Here is a 16,385-nt window from a genome sequence, read left to right as displayed (position 1 = left end):
TATTTTCAGTTGTAGCTTGTGGCTCTGCGCGCTTACCTGAAACATTATGTATTTTTAAAAAGTTATTTTCCCCTTCCTATTAATGATACCTGCTACAATAAGCTTTTAAGGACTTTTATAAATACACTTATCAAGCAAAAATTCTATGGAGTTACATGACGTTCCAAATTCCACTAATAAAAAAACTGGAAGAAAAATTAATTCAGTATCTAAACTGGCCACATCAACAACACTGAGAATAAACTCCCAGGCTTTACTTTCTGGGAAGTGCCATTTACTATTAGACAATGAAATTTTTTACAACAGATCCTTAAACTATAGGAAAATGTCCTCAGGGCTCTGGCTTAGAAAGCTTAATTATTAGCTTTAAAATAACTTAACTGTCAGCAAACATGCTGTTAAACCAACCAGGGAAAAGAAGTCCCCAAATTCTGGACAAGGTCCTGTTTCTTTCAGCCAGCGTCAGGTAAGTATGAGCCAAGGTTTTTCACATGCAAAAGTTTTACACTTCAGTTTTAAGGACTGAATTTGCTGCCATTCCTGTCTGTGACTTTGGGTAAGTCTGGTAGCACTCCTGACGCATCCCTTGTAAACAAGGTAATGGCATAGTTTTAGAAGAGATACCCAAACACTTGGCAGACAATCCTAATAAACTATATGTAATTTTTTTTTCAAAAATGCTCTCTTTTAAGTCTCAATCATGAATGATGCTTTCAGTGAAGAAGAGAAAAGAGTGAGCAATCCATACAACTGTATCGCACTTACTGGAAAATAAGATTTTTCATTCACTGTGAAACACAATTTAATTTTGAAACACGGAGACCACACTGGCCCTCCCAGTTCTGTCAGTGAGCTCTTCTACTATCATGCCTGAAGCATGACTGCAAGGGGGGAACAAACCAACACTCGACATGTTAATCACGGAAAATCAAGGACCGAAAAACCACGAAAGAAAACGGCAGAGCATGTACACCGGCGGTGAGAACATTCTACCAAATTCACACCCTCATCCAAAGAGCACATCGCAGGATAATGTGAAACGTGAAAATGACTTTGGTTGATGACAAATCATGGTTGTATTAGATTAACTGTGAAAACCAGCAACGATAAAATACCTGGCGGAACGGGCCCCGAGACTGAAGCCCATGTAGCCCTCGGCGGGGAGAGAGTCGTCACCCAGCTCCTTAAGGTCCTGCGGCCCAAGATACTTGTCCGTGTCCCCTGTCATGGCGTCCTCACCTGCCAATGCACAAAGCAAGCCAGAATCAGAAGCTTCCCTTTCTCGAAAACGCGTCTATTGTGGAGAAAACCACTCCTTTGGTCATCAGCAAATCATCCATGTTCTCATTCACTTTCCCTTACCCCCAGATAATATGTGTTACTGACGTTTAGAAGGAAAAAGGAGAAGGGAGGTTAGTTCATAATTTCAAGAGTGAATGTAAGTAGCGAAAGGGCTCCTGGGGTTCAGTACCAATTTTAAAACATTTCCCCGATCTCATCCCCCGCCCCTCCCTCAAGCCCTGGCTGACTAGAAAGGTGGATCTTTTTTGTCAGTTAGCTTTCCACGCCTCACCACAAGGAGGGCAGCTTGTCCGAATGGACGTGGATTGCAAACTAAAAGCCACCTTGCCATTACTACTCTGGAAATTAGACATGGGAAAGGAGTGGACTTTTTTTTTAAATGTCTTCTCACACACAAGATTTCAGTTTGGGGCTTATGTAAGAAACTAGCAAGTCATTTAACCGGAACTATCACTGATTCGCTGGAGAACATTGAAACACATCAATTTCGAACTGTTTCTACACCTGTCACATGAACAGCTCGGTCCAGCTGCCCCAGGGCTGGAAGGTGACTTGGAAAGGAGTTCTACCTTCTGTAGAGTCCAAAGGCAGAGACCAGCACTTTGAAAGAAGGACTATATAAATTGCTCTCTGCCCATCAATACAAAGAGTTAATTCCGTAAAACTTTTACTAGCTACATAGGCATAACATGACCTCACGGAAAAACCACATTCCAGGAGTGACAGAGCAGGTTTTTCAAATGCCTTTTGCCCTCTGGGACGGTTCCCATCCTTTTGAAAACGCAGCACAGTCGGTGGAAAAGTTAGTTCTGCAAAGCAGGCAAACCTAATCCCCTTTTTATGACTCTCCTTCCCTTTCTGGACACAAGTTTGGCTGGCCGAGAGAGATTTCAAAAGCGTGGATGTTATGTTTTCTCAAAGGTAAGTGATTCATCTGTCCCAGCTATATTTTCCAATTCCTTCATTCAGTACCGTTTATAATTTCCATTCATTTAAACCCAGGAAACCACAAGAGCTTAGCTTTTAAACTACCAATCAAGTCTAAAAATACACTGTCAACTACTGTTTTTGCAAATATAAAAAATAAACAGATCTGCTTTCTACTACTACCCAGTACCGAGAGATTATTTTAAGTAACTATTCACAGCTGGGCTATTTGCACATTCACTGCATCTGAAACAAACACAGCACACACCAAGTACGACTTAAAGAAAGCGCTTACTCTGTGGTAAAGCCATTTCCACCAGGCGGGGCTGATCAAATGTTTCCCTGATGTTTCCAGGAATTCCTTAAGCAGTGATTTAGAATGTACCTCGGAATCAGCCCAAACAAACCGACCCCTGGGTTGTATTCGCCGACTTCACCACCGCCGCTGGGTTCTGCTCAGCATCTTCGTGTCCTCACAGGCAGTTGAAGAAGTACACATCTTTTTCTAACTCATCAGAGTTCAAAGATTTTCGATATTTCAAACCAGAAAAAAATAAAATAAAAAAGAGCCAAACCTGGCTACCCTTAATTGAGAAGACCCTTTTGATCACTCTGCAGACATCCTTTTAAAGCTCCTTCTGATTGGACCAAAAACTCCACTGGCAAGCCTCTAGCAGGACCGAATGGTGACATAAATGCAAGCCCTTGAGTTATTTGTATGTAAATATGAGGACTGCTCCAGTGTAGACTTTCGGTAATTTGATACCAATGGCCGGTGCCTAACTGGGTAACCGCGACAGCCTTAAATCTAGGGAGAGCCAGCGAGCGGGGTGCTGCGTTTAATTACGAGGTGACTCTTCTCCAACATGAATGAAGAAACGGCCAACCCAGGTAGAGGAAAAACAGAAGAAAACAAAGAAGCGGCCCAGGCGGGGAGTGGCCCGGAGCTCCAGGCAAACTTTCAACTTTGTTCTCGGCTGCGAACACCAGGAGCCCTGGTTATTTATGGTCCCTGTCAGGTGGAAGGAGGGGAAAAAAAGAGCTGGAGGGAGGGCCTGCCCTTGAGCCGAGGTGCTGAAACTGGCGGGCCGAAGGGAGCCTTGGTGGTTCCCGAATCTCTCCGAGCAGCACTGGAGGATACACGAATCCCCACTGCTTTTTATCAAGAGTTGGAAGAAAGGAGCAGAAGTGAGACGAGCTGGAAAAAGCAAGTGGATGTCTGCTTCACTTTGGGCACAAGTTCTTTCGGCTCTTTAACACCCTCAAAGGAACTCCCTGGTGCTCCCTCCTTGAGAGGGCTCGGCGGGGAGCGCCCAAGCAGGGGCCAAGAGGTCTTTGCTGCAGAGGGCAGGACGCAGCCCAGAGGAGGTGCTTTGGTCACTTTGCTGTTACACTGTTTCCCTCTCTCTGGGACTCCTGGCCTCCCTTTTGAGCTGCTCCACCCTGTTTGTGTTGGCAGTGGAGGAAAAAACTAGCAGGACTTCTGCATCCTCCATCTGGGTACGCTTGAGAGGCGATTTCAATGGCTTTTTTCTCAGACTAGCTGGAAAGTTAGGCTAGACACTAAGTAAAGGGTTTTGAACGGTCTTGCTGAAACAAGTGGTTTACAGCACTTTTCCATGAGTGTGTCTATCTGCTGGATTGTTCTCTAAAGATACAGAAATTTCAATCTGTAGAACCGAGGAAGTGGGGAACACATTTGTTTTTCCTGGATAAATGCAGAGCTCAATGAATGCATGACCCATCTAATAGTAAGATGACAGGAGACCCGGGGCTTTAATTTGAGCAGCCTGACTGTAATCAACACGGTAAATTTGCAGGAATAGAAGGGAAGCCATTTATAATGGCTTGAATTATGTATTGAAAAATATTCCCAAGCAAAAGAAAAATATGTATTGAAAATGTACTGAAAAATATTCCCAAGCAAAAGAAGAAATTTCCAACTTTGCAAAGAATGGAAGGGGAAGTCATGATTAAGATGGAAAAATGACTAAACATTAATCTGTTTTCCACATCTGCACTTAAGATCTAAACTGCTTAGCAAAGCCTCATTCAATGACTGCCGCTCAGTCAAGCTTCCTAACAAGGACTGCAATGAAAAGGTTCCTTCCTCTTGACTTCTCCGCAGGCCTTCCCTGGCCAGTCCAGCACACCTGTTGCCCGTCTGTTATACAGAATTATTTCAGTCCCTAGAATTCCGAAACTCTTTAGACTTTAAACCATTACATAGCGTGCACCCTTGATGGAACCTTTATCCCTCTTCTTCTCCTGAGTAATCTCTTCAATCTTTGACTCTAAAATTCCTCCTGTCCTGGACTCACCATCTTAAGTTAGTGCACTGTTCTTCGTGTGGGCTTCCCTTATCAGAGCGTATTGCCAGGGAAAACGTCTGTTTAGTCTCTCCCACTGGAGGGTAAGATCCATGCTAGATTAGGAACCAAATTCTTCCTGAACCTGGCATATTGCAACAGCCCCATAAATATTTTTGGATTTCATCATTGCTTTTATTAAAGAGCATAGTAAAAACAAAACAAAACAAAAATCAAAGAAAACCAGACTCTTAAATACAGAGAACAAACTGGTGGTTGCATAGGGGAGGTGGGTGGGGGGATGGGTGAGAAAAAAAATAAAGAGGCTGGTGGTTGTGATTTTCTGCTCATCTACAGGCCACAGCAACTTAGCACTCTCTGGCATGCCAAGTTTGATGACTGGTATACAGTAAACTGTTAATAAAGTTAAGTTTCTATTCTTCTTTACCCATCCTTCTTAGACTTCCAAAATGGTCACTATGAAACCAAAAGATGCCCAGAGTTGAAATGGGGGTGAGAGCTATCAATATATTTGGCCAAAGATTCATTAAAATAGCCTTATGACATGGTGAAAACATTTCTTACAAGGGGTTTCAGAAAGTAGGAACCCAGGCGATGGTATTACTTTAAGGCAGTCTTGCATAGTCAGTGCTCTGGATTCAAATCCTGGCTTCATCATTTACTAATTAGGTGACCTTTGGAACACTGTTTACTCTGAGTCACAGTTTCCACCCCTACGAACCTGGGATAATAACTCTGCCTCTAATCTTAGCCCTCTTGAGGGAATTCAATGAAATAATGCACAGAATAAGGGCTTTATCAGCACAGTTAGTGTTATTCTGTAACACCGTCTCTGCTCTCCACTGCCTAACGCAAGGCCTGGCTCCTAGGTACTCAATAAGTATTTGTTGATTGACGGATTGAATGAATAATAATAGACCACACTCACTCTCCTTTCAATAAACAAAATATTCTATAATTTTGTACAGTACAACACACTGTTATATCAAAAATTAGAAAGGAATGACATGAATTGTGTTGAATGGCTTGTTAATGGCCTCTAATTCATTCTACAACCCAAAAATATTTTGATTAGTGATAGCTTCGGACCAACAGGCCTGAACATAGATAAGCCAACAAAGATAATGGACAGCTCTGATAGAATATCAGATATATTTAGTTGAAATATATATATATTAGCAAGAATCACACATTTTCACTTACTAAGAAGCACTTGTGTGGATTTATGTTTCCTTGAAGTGTTTGGTGCAGTGTTATAACAGTTGTGTTGTAGATAAAACTGCGAATTTTGTGGTGAAGAGGGTGTGGCAGCTAGTGTTTAAAGAAGCTTTCTCCCCACCCCCACCACGATCCGCGTCTCTTTCATTGAATCTGGGCTGGTTCAGTTTTGAACAGTAAAATGCAGGGAAAGTGATTTTGCATGACTTTTCATTAGTTCAAAGAAACCTTGTAGTTTCTCCTTGGCTCTCTTTTGAACACTAGTTTAGGGGAAGCCAATCCCAATGTGAGATATGTGACTACCGTGAGACCACCATGCTGTAAAGAGAGTCAAAGAAGCCATAGGGAACATGGAAAGAGAGAGAGAGATGCCCAGCTAGCCCTCAGCTGTTTCAGGGCCGTCCTTGCGGGGCTGACAGACCTATAACTGAAGATACCACATCGAACATTCTGCCATATTGCTCCCACCCCAGCTGCTACCCAACTGTAATCTCAGCAAAGAGCTCAAGAATCCAGCTGAACCCAGTTAACTCACACAACCATGGGAGATAATAACAAATTAAGCCACTGATTTTAGAGGTGTGTCATTACAGTGCAGTAAGCAGTGGAAACAGAGAGGAATGAGAAATGACAAGGTCCAAAGGTAGGCCAAAGAGGTCACATGCTGATTGCTTAATGCATCCCTAGTGAATTGAGAGTTAGCTCTGTAGCGTGCTACCTAATTAGCACAGACCAAGTCCAGGAAGACTACCCTGGTAAATGCCACCAGAGGAAGCCTCATCTATTTAGTACTGACTTTATGCCTCCTAAAATTACGAGCACTGGTGTTCTCGTTGTTAATCCATTTCTGATAATAAAATACCAGTGTCTGGAAAATGTTTAAAGGAGAACACAAAACACCCCAGTCTACCTCAATCCCACCATTCACCAATAATAAAAGCTGTTCGAGGCATTTCACTTCAATTTTCCAGCTATCCCCTCTTCCTAGTCCTCCTATCATGTGACGGAATGTACCTAACCCAACTTCCCCGCAATCTTACATTGTGCCCACTAATCAGCCCTTTTACGCTGAATAGAGGAAACAGTTCTTGGCTAATATTTAAAAGTGTCTTCATGCCCTAGGAGTTCTTTCTTTTTTTGCATGTCATTTTTTTCTGTTTTCCATCTTAAGATCATCACCGAGGAATACTTTTGTTGCTCTCCTAGGGGTTGAAAGTTGTTTTCCCCTCTGTCTGGAGACAAGAATCATAAAGAAAGTTCCTTAAGGTAACTATACCAAGTTACGTGGTCTAAAACTTTGCTCAGAAGTGCTTCATTCCTCTGCTATGAAATGCACAATCTTCTTCCCAAGGTATTATACTTTGTAACATTATGCAGTTGCAGTTAATAATACATTACACCTTCGAATGAACTAATAGTAGAAAACCTTCAAATCATGTGGGATTTTAAAAAAAGGCTAGATTAGAAAGAATACAGAGGAACATAGGATCTAGACTCTAGTGATTTATTAGGATTTGCTTTCTTTTTTTTTTTTTTTAAAGATTTTATTTATTTATTTGAGAGAGAGCACATGAGAGGGGGGAGGGTCAGAGGGAGAAGCAGACTCCCCGCTGAGCAGGGAGCCCGATGCGGGACTCGATCCTGGGACTCCAGGATCATGACCTGAGCCGAAGGCAGTCGCTTAACCAACTGAGCCAACCCAGGCGCCCAGGATTTGCTTTCTTAATAGAACTCAGCAAATAGTCTCACAAATAGTTAATGATCGAAACTTAGATTTAGTGTGCTTATTCTGAAAAAAAGTGATTGTTTTGACCACCACATAGCAAAGAAAAGAAATGAAAACTTGGGAAAATAAATCCTTTAAGCATGTCTAGTCTACCTTATAGAATAGTAGCATGAGAGCACACCATTATAATCACCCCTAGTATCTACTGAGCATTTACTATGTTCTAGGCACTGTGTGGTGCTTTGTAAGCATTATTTCATGCAATTCTTGTAACAACCTTATGAAATAGAATTGTCCCCATTTCAATATAAAGAAAACCTAGTTCAGAGTGGCAGATAACCCATGATCACTTAGAAATTGGGTAAAACTGGATTCAAAGTCAGTTGGTTTGACTACAGAGCCCCACTTTTTAACTACTGTAATATGTTATGTTATTGAACAAATACTATAAGAAATTGGTAACCAAAGTGTAAGCTCCATGAGGGCAGAGGGTTTTGTCTGTTTTGTTCCACATCCAGTACCCAGAACAGTGCCCAGCATACAGTAGGTGCTCAATAAACGTGTGCAATGAAAATTCAGTGATTGCCTTTGGAGGCAGCAACTATATTACTGGAGTGAGGAGAAGGAGGGAGACTTACTTTTCACAGTAAACTCTTGTACCTTGGGAATTTTATACCATGTGCATCTATCACCTATTCAAAAAATGAATAAAATTAACAAAATAAAACAAAACCAAATACGGGGACTGCATATTTATATGTGTGCTTATATATACATATAAGTCATACTTATATGACTGCAGATAAGTCATATAGGCTGTGTTCCGCATACCAGAATAGGTATTTTGACACACACAGGTCTGCCAGGTAGATGTGAAGATACGTATGTGCACCAGCAAATATTTGGCAAACGTGGAGAGGAAACTCAATTCTTTACGCTATGTGACCTTACTATTTAAGAGATGGAACAGGAGGGATAAAATCACAAGGCGGGAAGAAGGAGACGCACATTATTTATGTGACACTTCTAATAGCTCCCCAGTGTTCTAAAGTGGTGGTTCTCAATCTGTAGGATGCAACAGAAACCCCTGAAAATCTGTATTTCTACGAGTTCCCAAGGGAATCTGTTGCTCCGGGTCCAAGAACCACACACTGTGATAAGCACTGGTTTAAGGGATCCTTACACATAAGTGACAGTTATCTAATGGCAGTATTGATTCGAGAGAATTAAGTATCTATTTTCCTGCTGGGAATTACAAGAGTAATTAAAATTGCTTCAGCAATGGAATTCAGTGAATGGAGTGCAGTATTTCTAAATTTCCAGGCACACGTTTGTATCATCTGAGAACCTTGTTAAACTGCAGACACTGACTCCACAGGTCTGAGGCTGGCCCTGAGATTCTGCGTGTGGAACGAGCTCCCAGGGGACTGAAAACCACACTTTGAGCAGTGAGACAGGAGGGCACTGGACTAGGCTCTGTTACGAGTAAAGCCAACTATGGCCTTTGAGGCATTTTGTCTCCAATAAAGACCGGGACACAAACAATAATAGAAATACTGTACTACGTCTCCTGCTGGTTATGATTGACTTAGTGCTTTGCATGTGTGAGACACTGTGCTGGGCACTTTATATGCACATCTCATTTACTCTTCAACCCCATGAAGCAGGTACTCTCATTTCCCTTTTCTAGATGAAGACACAGATTCAGAGAGGTGCAGTTATTGTTCAAAGATCACATGTCTAGAAGGTGGTAGAGTCTGGGATAGCCCAAGCTCTTTGCCACCACACCCATGTCAGAGGATGTGCATGAGTAATCACAGACATGTCCAAGAGCTCCCAGGAAGAAGGCATCACCTTTGATTGAGGAGGTGGGGCAGACGTTGAACGGAGGTGCGTGAGTGAAGACAGGCCGAGGGGAGTGGTAGTGGGAAGTAGGCCGTCCCCAGCCACAGGACGTGGCACGAGAGGGAAAGAGGGGGAATGTTCTGAGAACAGCAAGCAGCCAGCTTTATTCAAGTGATAGGCAACTGAGTTGTGGGAAGTGAGGGCCATGTTGGGCCATGTTTGTAGGGTCTCTGAAGTTGGATTATAGTATAACAATTGCCATCCAAGTGACAAACAACGTATGTCCATCAGTGGGTGAAAATGCACTCATTTCGTTTGACCCATACATATATATGTATATACATATATAGTATGCACACACACACACACAATCACTGAAGACCCAAACCCTCAAAGCTCTCCCTCTTCCTCTCATGTTCTCCCACCATAATTCTAATCTATAGCAGAAGCAGGATTCACTGATAGTTGCCTCTGTCTGATAAAAAAAAGGGGGGGAGGGCTGCCGTGTATTGAGCACCTGCTCTGTGCTGGTCACTGTTCTAAATGCTTTGGTATGTTATATCTTTTCATCTTCTCAGCAGCTCCTTGTGGTATAATTAACCCGTTTAGAGATGAGACAAATAAGACTCAGCATATTTTATTTTTTGAAGGTTCAAATAAGGGACATAAAAATACAGATAACTCTGAAAACATTTTCCATCAATTCAAAGCATTCGTCAAAAGATGTCTATCCCCCCTAGTGTTTAGACAATACATTTTCAGCCTAGAGAATCCACACGACAGTATTTGCTCATGCGTCTTTTCCCTCCATCCCCTGCTACTCTGACTCTCGGAAAAGCGAGGGAGCGGGGACTGGATGGAAGAGGGAGCATGGTCATGTTAGGAGCCCGACGCGCTCAGACTTCTGTTCTAAGGGTCCGATCCTACCCTAGAGTTGCACAAATAACAATGGCAAGTTCCTTAGATTCCAGATCTGCACGTACTGCAGTTTGGAGCAAGCGCTCAGGTTAAGCAAGGTTTCCTGTGACCGTCTGAGAGACTGATAAAAGGGGGAGGTGATGTGCGGCTGACGGAATTGCACCATCTAGTTCATGAGGTCATGCGTGTAGCAAGGCTCTTCGGTGCCATGCTGGAGGCCCAGCTTGGCCTTCTGGGAGGGTGGAGGCTCAGGGCGAGGCTGCCCGCACCCCCCTCCCCCCCCCCGCCCCAGGGCCAGGTGAAAAAGGAAGCGAGCTCCCTCAGCCAAGAAGGAGCAGATGCGGGCCCTTCACAGGAACCTTTTGTTTTTCAGCACCTTCTGCCAGTGGTCGTGGTTCTTTCAAAACAGTTTGCTAACTACATTCTGGAATGTAATGTTTTCTTGCTTTCCTTCTCAATGAGAACAACGGGGTAAGTCGAGAAAAGAGATGAGCCATGGGTGAGATTGGTGGTCTTAAGAAGGCTAAGGAAGTATGTGTTATTAAGGGTTGCATGCACCTCTTGGGGGAGGCCATGTCCCACGCTCTGCCTCCCCTCCCCTTCGCTCTAGGTGCTTCTAAGAGCCAGCCCCCCTCGGTGGCCAAAAGGAATAAGGCTTGACTGGCAAAGTTTGCACATCTCATAACCAACGCGAGCAAGCTGTTGTTCTCCCACAGAACAAAGGCCTCCTTCTGCTCAGGCTAGGTTTTTTTTTTTTTTTTTAAGAGCAAACAAAGTCCATTTGATTCTTTACTCTCATTTATTCTAGTCTTTGTGGCTAGATGTGCTTCTTTTTAAAAAAACTGGATCGCAGTTTTTAAACTGCTTCTTAATCCAGGCTAGATATAGTTTCTAAATAAGCATGCATGACTCAGGCTTGGAACTCTTCCAGATGTAGCAATGAAAAATGTCCCCTGTGATCTTGGTTGGGTTAATAAACAAACTCATCCCAGAAAGGAAAACGATTTCAGTGTCCTTCCTGTGAAGAGGTAGAAAAAGACAATGTTGGGACAGATGCTGTAACTTTTTCATATTCTTATCATTCTTATCAATACACCTTAACCCTAATCCAGAAATTGCCCTCCGGCATCTAAATCAGATTACCCTGACTTGGTCACATGAACACCTGAGACTAGAGACAGAGTCCAGGTAGAAAGAAGTATAAGGTTACGCACACTGTTCTCATTATCTAAAATCTATGCCACTTGTAAAGAAGACTAGACAATGAATAAATTACTGGCCACAGACTAGCCCTGTGAAATCAGGCACTAAAATGTTGGTTCTTACCGAAAGAGAAATTGGGTAGCTTAATTCAAGGTGGTAGTGTCATGACAATTAATTCTTCTATATTCTTTGTTAGCTACTTTTGTCTAGCTTCAACCCCAAATCCAGACCTCGTTAGCCTTGGCTCTTCCTTATGTAGGCATATAAGGACAGCTTGTGCACAGCAAGAAGATGACCACTGTCCCTGGGTGTACAGGAATATCAGGATCTCACAAGCTTCTGTGGGCAAGCATTTGGTCCCTTCTAATGTTATACCCAAGTTGCCTTTCCTTGTGCAGGGCAACAAACACGTGCTTGTTGGTTTGTTTTATATTTCCTACCTCTACCTAAAAGATGTGTGCTTACAAGGTAAAGACGGGTGGGCTCTGTTGTCAGTTAGCCTCATTGTGGTTCTGGCCCAGCTGGTCAGACCACCCCTTCCCATCTGTAACGTCTCCCCTGCTTCTCCAACCCCTCTCATTCCTGGCCCTCGGCACTACCCTGCTGTCCCCTTCCCCATCCATGCCCAGTGCTGGTGTTCCACTTCCTTCTCTCTGCAACAGGGGTCCCAGTGTGAAGGGAAAGGGTCAGGGGTGGTCAGATTAGGACCCACTTCCACACGAAGCAGGTCAGAGTCTCCAGGTAGGTGGGCAGGAACGCAAATAACTGGAGGATGGGGGGTCGGGGGGGGGGAAGCATATTCAATGACTTGTTTTGGGCAAATGAAAAAACCACTTATTGACCTTAATCAATAAACATGTTGCATTCCCTGCCGTCCCTTAAGACAATCCGTGTGTCCATTTCTTCCACCGGCTGCTTTAGCTACTCATTCTGTCACAGCTTCTTGGGGAAAAAAAACACACACGCTACATGAGAACTGCTCTATTCTGTGTCTATATATCCGGTGTGTCACGGATGCGGAGGCTTCCCGAGATCACCAGGGATCCACAGATCGCCTGCGCTCAGCTGACTGGACCCTGTCAGGGATTCTCCCCGGCTTTTGCTAGAACCCACTCTTCTTTCTGGTTTTCTTCCTCTATTGTTCACCACTCCCCCCCCATATCCTTTGGCATTCCTCTTCCTCTGTACATGTCAATGTGCCTGGAGTTTTCTAGAACTGCTTCTTGTCCTCCCTTTGCCTTTTCCTGGGGTCCCCATTCAGGTCGCTGCTCAGTTTCCCCAGCTCCTGTGTGCTGAGTTCTTCTGCGGGGTCCTCTGCTTTTCTGTCTCTCTCTCTCTCTCTTTGAAGTTTTATTTATTTAAGTAACCTTTATACCCCACCGGGAGTGGGGCTCAAACTCAAGACTGCTAAATCAAGAGTCGCATGCTCTTCCAACTGAGCCAACCACGTGCCCCATCTCTGACATTTTCTGAATTTGGAACACTTCTTTCCACCTTCCCTCAAATTTCTGCTTCTCCACATTCTATCTATTCCTTGATATACTTCCTTCCTGAGGCCTTCAGTAATCTCCCCTTCTTCTGAATTTCCTTGTCACTTTTATCTATTCTTCTCTACCGCATCTCATTTGAGTAGAAAGTCAGAGCAAAAAACCTAATTCAAATGCCAGTTTCCTTGACTACGTAAACCTGGACAAATATCTCAAACCCATTGAGCCTCAGATTCCTTAATGTAAATCAGAACTAATAGCACTTCAAGTTAGGGCTTTAGATGAAGAATAAATGTGGACTGGAATAATAATAGTACCAATAATTCTCTCAACTACTTGGAGAAAACTCAGCAAGATAAGGTGCCTTGTAACTAATAGTCACTGAGATCTCTGGGCTAAACCCTTTATACATGATCTCATTTAAAATTTGCAATAATCTAACTATTGTGAGACTGTATCTAAATGACCAGGCATCAGGGATGTCAGAGCAGAGGTTAAGGGCAGGGATTCGTGTATAATCCCTTGCGCTGATTTGTGTAATCTTGATCAAGGTCCTTAACCTTGCTGGAACTGATTTTCCACATCAATAAAATGGGCATACCGATGTCTCTAACTCAGAGATCACTGTGAAGGTCACATGACATGATGCATCAAATGTATATAGATTCATGCCTGGCACATAGAAAGTGCTCAATAAAGGGTAAGTACCTTGTTATGATGTTTTGAGTGTTCATTTCTATGGAATCTTATCAGGGGACAGACACAAATAAATGTGTGGATTTAAGCCCATGGATACACTCATCTGTGGAAGAGGACCTATCTGTATATGTCCTAAATGTTGTGACAGGGATAAAGACAGGTCTACTCCCATGGAGCGAACTGCCTACTTTAAAAGAAAATGAACAAAATTAATCACAAATTGGCAAACTGCAGTCTGTGGCCTGAATCCGTCTCCCACCAACTTTTTAAATCAAGTTGTTGGGTTTTTTAATAAAGATTTTATTTATTTATTTGACAGAGAGAGAGAGAGCATAAACAGGGGGAGCGACAGGCAGAGGGAGAAGCAGACTCCCCACCGAGCAGGGAGCCTGATGCGGGACTCAATCCCAGGACACCGGGATCATGACCTGAGCCGAAGGCAGACGCTTGACTGACTGAGCCACCCAGGCGCCCCTTAAATCAATTACTGTCACACAGCCAAGCCCATTTGTTGAGGTCTTGTCTCACGCTGCCACTGTGTTACAAAGGCAGGGCTGAGTAGTTGGGCTGGAGAACCACGTGGTGTGAAAATCTGAAAATACTTACCATTGGCCTGTAACAGAAAAAACGTGTTGCCCTCGGAAATTAATGACCAGTACCTTGAGATGAGTATTAGGATGCAGTTAAGAAGTGTGGACATAAAGGACAGCGAAAAAGAGGTAGCCAGGGCCACATCACACAGAACCTACTGACCACGGAAGGGCCCGACTTTTATGTCAAGTGCGATGTAAAGCCTCAGGAGGTTTTTATCTTAGTTTTGTATTTATGCTACACATTATTGAGAGAGGGTGGCTACTTCTATCATGAAATACAGCAACCATGCAGATGAGTACAGAAAACGTAAAAGTATATTTTCACAAACTGTTACAAAACAAATAGTATCCAGTCAAGAACCAGAACATCAGCACCTTAGAAGCCTCCCTCATCCCATCCCGATCACAGCCTCCTCCTCCATCCCTCATGGTAATTACTTTATGTCTTTCTTTCCCTTGCCCCCCTTTTTTTTTCTTTTATAGCCTCACTATCTAATTTTAGAATCCTAGTTTAGTGTTACCCGGTTTCGATGAGTTCTGTTGTCTCTGCATAATCTACAACCCAGTGACTACAGTCCTCGGTGAGTACCCTATAGAAATCCATGCATCCGTGTACCTGGGGCAGATAGAAGGCTTGTAGCAGCTTTGTCTGCAACAGCCCCAAATTGGAAACGAGCCACAGTTCCATGTCCAAGCAGCATGGATAAATTACTTCTGGTAGAGGTAGACAATGGAATATCACAGACAAATGAAAACAAATGAGCTATTTATAGGCAACACCATGAAGGAATTAAAAAAAAAATGTAACTATAAGCTTTGGAGGGTTTTAAGCTGGGAAATGGAATGATATGATCCAATTTATATTTGTAAAAGACTGCTGAGGATGCTGTGCATAAATCTGAGTCTGCAGGGAAAGAAGTGGACAGAGTGCAGAGGCTCTTGCAGTGGCCCACAAGAGAACGGCAGGGAGTCCACGGGTGGGACTGGCTTGGGCGGTGGCGGTGGGGAGGCAGAGAAGAGGGACGTGAGATGGGTTCTGGAAGGATTGCTAGCACTTGCTGCTGGACTGGGCCTGAGTGCTAAGAAAAGGGAGATTTACACATAACTTCAGGGCTGGCTTGCGTGATGGAGCCGCTCACTAGGATGGAGAAGCCTGGGAAGAGACTCCGTTTGGAGCAGGTGTCCAGGGCATGATAAGTTTAGATGTCTGTGAGAATCTAGATGGAAACATCAGGTACGTGCTGGGTAGGTGGACAGTGTGGATCAAAATCACTCAACAATTCCCAAACCAAAGACAGGATACCAAAGACAGGGTGGACTGTGTTTTAGAATAAAGGCCTCTGCCCCAGTTCACAGAGCTTTTTCTTTTGCTGATAATTTCTTTAAATTCTTTGAGATATAGAAACAACTTAGAAGTGTCATTATAAAGTAGTTTGTTGATGCAATCCATAGTCTAGGTCTGTCTCGGCACGAAGGTGTTTATTGGAAGGAAGAGGGGCATGACAGGCAAATTTTCTCTATCCTGCCTGTTCTCAGAAACCCATAAAACTTGCTTTTCCTTGAGTCTCCCTCCACTGCGATGTAACTGCCCAAACACATAGTGAAGATCTCCTGTGTACCAGGCACTGTGCTAGGTTCTGGGTCTCTGCTTCTGGTATTTCATTTTGACTTTATCACTGAGAGAAGCATGCAATTATGTAATGTCTATTTGAAAGGTCAATTGTAATCAGAGAAATATCAGGCAAAAGGCTAGATGTTATAATTGAACAGGTATTTGCAAAATGATAACATTTCAGGTGAGGAATAATTTCTGCATAACAACCACCACCCCCTTGGACCACCTGGGGCAGGCTAGTCTTCAAGGCTTCTTTCCAGATCTATAAAGCTAAACACTTAATAGCCTGATTTATTTATTAGCATGCCCAGGGGATTAGGAAAGCAGGATAGTCCTAGGCATTTGTGAGAAGGGGTCCTAAAAGAACATCTTTCTGATAAAGGGGAACCCTCCTACACTGTTGGTGGGAATGCAAGCTGGTGCAGCCACTCTGGAAAACTGTATGGAGGTTCCTCAAAAAGTTGAAAATAGAGCTACCCTACGATCCAGCAATTGCACTACTGGGTATTTACCCCAAAGATA

General features: G+C 43.3%; 2 protein-coding genes across 3 annotated transcripts in view; both read right to left on the bottom strand.

Moving 5' to 3' along the window:
- ANK3 (ankyrin 3) overlaps positions 1–4,786 on the bottom strand; it is a 104,425-nt gene extending 99,639 nt beyond the window's left edge. Inside the window, exons 1-2 of one of the 2 annotated variants that reach the window (XM_081824213.1) lie at positions 2,525–4,786; positions 1,116–1,239 (exon numbers count right to left, since the gene is read on the bottom strand). In XM_081824213.1, coding sequence (XP_081680339.1) covers positions 1,116–1,239; positions 2,525–2,540 — 140 coding nt within the window. In that variant the 5' untranslated portion in view covers positions 2,541–4,786. The remainder of the gene's footprint in view (positions 1–1,115; positions 1,240–2,524) is intronic. The other variant, XM_081824214.1, reaches the window with a different exon arrangement.
- Positions 4,787–9,969: 5,183 nt separating this feature from the next.
- The window catches only part of LOC102733751 (uncharacterized), a 105,421-nt gene continuing 99,005 nt past the window's right edge, over positions 9,970–16,385 (bottom strand). The window contains exon 21 of the mRNA XM_081824216.1: positions 9,970–11,284. Coding sequence (XP_081680342.1) covers positions 11,250–11,284 — 35 coding nt within the window. The 3' untranslated portion in view covers positions 9,970–11,249. The remainder of the gene's footprint in view (positions 11,285–16,385) is intronic.

This window comes from Leptonychotes weddellii, chromosome 6 (assembly GCF_054177405.1).
Source record: "Leptonychotes weddellii isolate Sample4059 chromosome 6, ASM5417740v2, whole genome shotgun sequence".
In the NCBI taxonomy this organism is placed as follows: domain Eukaryota; kingdom Metazoa; phylum Chordata; class Mammalia; order Carnivora; family Phocidae; genus Leptonychotes; species Leptonychotes weddellii.
This window is presented reverse-complemented; position numbering and strand designations above follow the sequence as displayed.